General features: G+C 41.3%; 2 protein-coding genes across 2 annotated transcripts; one reads left to right on the plus strand and one right to left on the minus strand.

Moving 5' to 3' along the window:
- Nucleotides 1-798: 798 nt before the first annotated feature.
- SARC_06313 (hypothetical protein) lies at nt 799-1,554 on the plus strand (the record flags this gene model as incomplete). Its single annotated transcript, XM_014299780.1, has 2 exons — nt 799-866; nt 1,407-1,554. The coding sequence occupies 2 exons, from the start codon at nt 799-801 to the stop codon at nt 1,552-1,554; spliced, it is 216 nt and encodes a 71-aa protein (XP_014155255.1).
- Nucleotides 1,555-2,671: 1,117 nt separating this feature from the next.
- SARC_06314 (hypothetical protein) lies at nt 2,672-3,751 on the minus strand. The gene has a single exon (XM_014299781.1). It carries the CDS (start codon nt 3,636-3,638, stop codon nt 2,730-2,732), a length of 909 nt encoding a protein of 302 aa, XP_014155256.1. The 5' UTR covers nt 3,639-3,751; the 3' UTR covers nt 2,672-2,729.
- Nucleotides 3,752-6,620: the final 2,869 nt, after the last annotated feature.

Genomic DNA, 6,620 nt, shown 5'->3' on the forward strand with positions numbered 1-6,620 from the left:
CATACTGACTGAGTACACTGACAGCTGTCCAACGAGTGTCCTGCTGCGTAGTCAATGTCGCATGTGGCTCGTTCTTGTGGTTCCGCTCCTACATCGACGGAAACAGCCTTAACACCGAGTAGGCTGAATATCGAACTTATGAGTGTTATGAACCCGCGCGTGCATGAAGTAGAATACATGTTTCTACCGGCCGGTAGTGCTGCTTGATCGTATCTATTGTTTTATTTGTAATAATACTGTCGTCGACAAATGATATTACAGCAGCAAATTTTGGGCTGCGCACGATCCGTATTTCTAGGACCAGTTATCATTAAGTTATGTTCTACAGATAGGGGGGGGAGGGGTGACTGTATGTCATATTTATTTCTATGTAGTTTGATCTTGCTGTGCACTGCTTAGAGCATTTATCGGCAACTTTCTAAAAGCATCGAACTTGATACAATTGAAGATGAACAGTTCGTTTCCAATAATTGTATAGTACTACATAATCATATAAATATACTGTATAGTACTACATAATCATATAAATATACTGTACATCCTGATATAAATTAGAATAAAGAAATAGTTAGTTTTTCTTCTTCTTGATAGGATGTACGGTGTTTGAACGGGAGTTGAGACGTTATTCGTTTTTTTAGTGAAAGTTCGCACAATTGTTTCAAAAATTGTAAATAGAGACCGTATTTCCATTGGTCGCCATGTATGTTGACCAATAAAATTATACGACGGGCGCGGTCATCAAATCATCGTACATATTTCGTTGTTTTACGGTATGTGAAGACTGAGGAGTGAGGACTCATGAGTGATGACTCAGAAGTCCGGAATCAGGACTTTGCAGCGACCAGGACTGGGTACATAAAACACTGGTGAGTAGTGGCCCGCGCCCCGCGGCCGGGAGGGTCCGCAGTTCCCCAGTCCCCAGTCCCCTCTGATCACTGATCAGTAATATTATTATCCCCCGTAGCCGTAGGCCGCATGTATACATAGAGGGGTATAAACTATTGACGCTGTGGGATTTGAATATGAAAAATAGGAAGATCTTGGTATACGCTGGGTCTGGTCACTGGTGGTCACTGGTGGAGTGGTGGTTTTCAACAATTCGATTACAGAACTTCAGAACCGGTGAAAGTTAAGCTTAAGCCCAAGCCATATTATTGGTTAATGTCTTATTCGTGGGTTTTTCCTTTTTGTAAAAAATAAATAAGGTTTTTTTAGTCATGACAGAAATAATTCATAGTAAAAAAAAAGGCAAAAGCCTTGTGGAGCAGGCACCACAATAAAGCACTTCTTTCAAGCTCTTATAATTGACAGTCTAACTGACAGTTTGAAATTTTGACGGCGAAATGTAGCAATGTGATATTTTTAGTAACATGCATAATTGCTGTGTAAAATTGAAATATGTACAGGGGGTTGCCAGTTGCCAGTGGTGAGTGGGACTGGGGAGTGAGGTCTGGGTCTCTGGGACTAGACTGGGAGTTTGGGACTCTGGATCTGAGACTCTGGGACGCGAGTCTCCCACTGGCCGGCCCACAGCCACAGCCCACAGGGCCGTAGGGCACAGGGCACAGGGCACAGGGCACAGGGCACAGGGCCACAGGCCTTCAGGCCTACAGGCCACAGCCCACAGAGTCAGACTATTGTCGAAGAAATAAATTCAAAAAAAAAGAGCTCAGCTAACGCCGCCCTACCGCGGGGAGTCATGTTTTTATTTGAAATAATTATGAGACCTCATTTTCTCACTCGTCAGGCTTCATGGCTGACTTGGTGCTTTTACTACGACATGTCTGCAAGTCTTAAGATATGTATTTATCAAAATTCCTATGAATGAAGCACATGTACGCATGTTGCACACTTAAAATATACACCCTGCGTGAGAATGGAATATCATATTGTATTCGAATGAAGCAATCAAAGTGCTCATGTCACACACAACGTGCACAATGGAATTTCAATTCTTTTAAACGAATAAATGAATTAATGAATAAATGAATAAATGAAGCACGTATGCTCATGTCACACACGCACCGTGCAGAATCGGCCGCCTATCGGTGGTGTAATTGTAAGCTATGCAGAGGTGCTTGTAGTTGAGTACTCGCAGGAACCTTCGGTCGGTAGTAAGCATTACACGTTGGTGTGATCTCCTCATGTATACCAGTCAATTCTTACGATGTTTCCTTCTTGTCCATAATCAGCTATATGTCCACTCCAAATCGGGTTGCGGCCTCTACTGCGCGTACTACGATATCTATCTTCAGCGAAAATATCTGCAGCATTCCAAACGGAGGATAATACGGGTGGCAAATTGCAATTCGCTATCATTTATACTGTTACAGGCATAAACTAGTACAGCGTGTGCTAATAATATGTATACAGTATACGCACGCTGCACATGTTTAGCTACCTTTCAAAACTCTCACCTGTGGATAGACCTACCACATCGGGCACTCACAAACTTCTGACAATATTCGAATGCAATCAGAATCAACCAAGAAACCCCAGACCAAACAAAATATAGAAGAATCGAATATAGTTGTGTCCTCAACTTTAGCAGAACTTGCAGCATGTTCTCGGGGGATATATGGCCACAGCGTGCTTACGATACCGAGACAATAGTATTGATATGCAACTGAGCGCTATATGTGAGTGTGAAAGATATCCAGCTTGTTTTTAACCCAGTTCTGAAACTTTATACAATAAATATTCTGATTCTATTCTTATCCGACATTTTTCTAATTTGTTAGCCTGCAGGCGTCACCATACGTATGCTCGCAGAGATAATCGATTATGTGTACGTGGTAATCCGGCAAGCTTTCGTAATCCGTAGTCACACTGACCCATTTGACATTGTTATCTCGCCCAATATTTGCCACTTCTTCCCACGAGCTATAACTCTCTGTTGCATCATAAATTATAATCGCGGTTTGACCCATCTGTGTTCCACTAACTGAATCTGTGTAGCCTTCCATGTCATTGTCTCTTATCCATTGGGCCACTTCACTAGGCCAATCACTCACGAATTCATCACGAGGTTTCTCACGCACGCAGTACGCACTGGTAATTTTTTGGTACGGGTAAGATGTACCCCACGTTCCCCCGGCGTTGTAAAAGATGAACGCGTCCGACATTATACTGCGCGCGTAGTTGGTATATCCCTCGTATATTGTATACAATGACTCTCTGGGATCGGCAGGTGCTTCGTCAAAGAAAATGCCAGTAATAGGGCACGGATAATCATAACCAAAGTCGCTACAGAGCCAGTCCTGAACGTTTCCTTTGACATCGGATTCAGGTTCCTCCCCATAGTCGGTAGAGACATACGCAGTCACAATCGCACCGTCGTCGACATATGACTTTACCATATCTGACACGTATTTCTTGCTGTCAGTTGACCAGGCGTTGGCAATTTTCCACTCGTGGTTAATGTTTATCATGATCGGCACCCGTCCTAGTTTCGCCTGCTTGACATAGCCATCGATTTCATCCCACAATCCACCGTCACAAGTTCCATTTCTACATGTTGGCGCCTGGAACCTTGCAATAATTTGTAAACCCTGTCCGATGGTGCAAGCTACAGCTACATTCACAAGGGCAAACAAAGTGGCGACGTACGCCAAATTAAGACTGCACGAGAACTGCATGTTGGAAGTATACCTGGCTTATAGTATACTCGTGATTCAAATTGAATTTTCGAGTATGAAAGCAGATATGAAATATGCACACGCTTTATACTATGTAACTCGGTGGCTTCTGGCCCTATTTGCTTTGAGATTAGTTTATGTTGGCCCGGAATGATAGTCATCGTGGCTTCTGATACAGCGTACCATGATATTAGTTTATATTGGCCCAAGGCGATAGTAATCGTCCTATTAGTTTGCAATATGATTCATAAAGAAACTGACGGCGGACTCTGATTCTCATTATAGAGGCTTTTTTAAGTCATCTGAATCCCTGGGATGCACTCTTAAATTTTGCCTCCAGTCCTCCAGTCCTCCAGTCCCGTGATAATATTTGGATTTTTTGACAATAGCCTCCTAAAATATGTAGAACATATGTTTTGAGTTTTTGACGTTCCAAAAAAACCAAAATGATGCATTTCGCTAGTTGCATATCTATGGCAATTCCGATAATAAAGTAAAAGGCAAAAAAATTCAGTTCTCGGCTTTTTGGGCTCGTAAATTTGAATAATTACAATATTGAGGAATTTTGAATATGTGCTATATTATCCATCCAACATAAAATAATGCTGTGCGCACCCCGTGCGTCTTAAAATAGCTCGTATACTCTCTCAGTGACTCGGTCTTTCTGGGCTTTCCTGACAATAATAGTATACACATACCACAGTGACACAGAGTCACAAATCACAGTGAGGCAAATATTGCAAAATTTGATGAGATCTCGGCACCGTTGCGTTTAAAAAAATAATGTGTTATAAATTTTTGCCGAGGTACTGGTAGCTGGAGTTGGGAGTCTTGACTCTTGAGTCGTGACTCTTGAGACTGGAGTCTGGATTCTGGCCTCAAACCGTTTCCCGTTAAAACTTTTATAAATCAAATACATATATATACGTTTACGTTCAACTTTTACTCCATATGCGGTCCTTTGTGTGTTCGTAGGTGCACCTTTCAGGTCTAAACATTTAAGTATGTAGCGTATCCACCATGCAAACCAGTCTTATATAAATACTTAGGTAGGCCCCTCTGATCCCATTATAATCGTTGAAATTTTAGTACGCGTTTACGTTAAACTTCTATTCCGTACCCCCATAACGGAATGAGCTTAGGTCACTCTGGACTGCTATTTTCAATCTAAAAATCTGCAGCAATTACCAATTTGTTATTTGCTCAGTACAGACTACAGTGTGCAGTGTGCAGTGTGCAGTGTGCACACTGCACGCTCTCAGGACTCAGAGAGTCATAGTTTCATTGCAATCATGACATGATGCATAAACCTGCCGGCCTGCCCTCTCTCTCTTGTTCAACTTGTTGTCAATGTTGTGTGTGTCTTTATTTGGTTGTTTCGATAAATTGTGTTTGTAACAGTCTGAGCATAGTACAAAAATATTGTGAAACACGACTTCCAGTCAAGCCTACACCAAGAGTAAAATGAGCAAATTCCTTGCCTATCGGAACGATCGGGGAGTTGGGATTCGTGTTTCAATTTAGAAGGCTATGGGATTTGTCAATTCGATTTCACAATCGGTCAATTGACAGTCTGCTCACTGCTGTCTGCGGATCGCCATCTTGCCACAAAGTGTGATATTTTATATTTGTATTCTGTCAGCGGACGGTCAGCCGTCATTCACTCATTCCCGAATGAAGTCCAATTGTTCAGCCAGATTCAGAGTCCAGAGTCCAGACAGTCGACACTATGTAGGAGACGGAGATAAGGGTGGTTATCGTCATCAATTCTCGCTAATGTATCTGATTCGCGAACGTATTTTATGAATAGATAAAGGTATAATTATTCAGAAGGCTATGTGTAACTATGTATTGTTTTACTCTTGTGGGTTTTGACTTTTGACTCGGAGTCTGAGAGGCTATGTAGAGATTGTTCCTTCTAAGGTAGACTGATATCTCTCTCTAGTGTAGTCTCTACTCTCTCTCTCTCTAGAGTACATAGTGTACACAATCGACTTTGTCTATACGACCCCGTCACTATAAAAATATTAACGCCCGAGCTCGTCTCCAAAACCGCATCCGGTCCATTCGCAAAGGTAGGGTCGATATTTATGGGCCCATGTCTAGAGACGTAGACCCATACTTCTGAATATTTTTAAAAAAAGATAATTTTTAGCTAAAAAATAATATATAGGCTACATATGTAGCCAAGAGACCTAAGGTATCTTGTATGTAGCCTTCTAATCTATACAAGACCGAAGGCTATGATTATTTGTAGTCAGCTCTAGCATAACTATCGTCTGCTGGTGTGCAACTATCGTGAAATGCCGATTGTTGCGATTGCATCGATTGCATCCCATTGAAGCAATCCATCAAATCTGGTAGTGTGTACGACATGTAAATACTGTGCGAGTTTACAGATAGTTGTGTGTTAGTATGTTGTGTTCTTGCGCTTTGTGCATCTAAAACATTATTGGAAGTATCGAAATTCCTATGTTCGATATTCTGTGTATGCGCATGTTCATTCAATGCAGGTAATGTCCTTGAGTAGGAATGTTGATTCCTATGTTGGTTACGCCTTACCGTATCCGGTGAAGGGTTCCCTACTTCTAATGGATTACCTGACATGCTAACTAATGCAAATTAAGGCCATCTACCTATCTAAACGACTGTTTACAGTACTATTACACCTGGGTTACATATAGCTAGTAGTAAGGTTATGTGTGTTTGTTTGAATTACTGTGTTTGAATGATTGCTGTGAAGCGAGTTTTCGACGGATTGCCGTGTTTTGCATGTCGTTTTCGGCTAATATAAATGCTTATATGTATATATGCTTGCATATTTGTTATATATATGCATACGTATGCGTTTTAAGTATCGTGTGATAGTGTGTATTTTTACGCGTTATATAGACCATATATATATATATATATATATATATATATATGTGTGTGTGTGTGTGTGTGTGTGTGTGTGTGTGTGTGTGTGTGTGTGTTGTTGTT

This window comes from Sphaeroforma arctica, assembly GCF_001186125.1.
Source record: "Sphaeroforma arctica JP610 unplaced genomic scaffold supercont1.445, whole genome shotgun sequence".
NCBI lineage: Eukaryota > Ichthyosporea > Ichthyophonida > Sphaeroforma > Sphaeroforma arctica.

Bases quoted from the DNA above. Each gene is read 5' to 3' on its own strand.
- SARC_06314 (XM_014299781.1), bottom strand. From the start codon at position 3,638: ATGCAGTTCTCGTGCAGTCTTAATTTGGCGTACGTCGCCACTTTGTTT.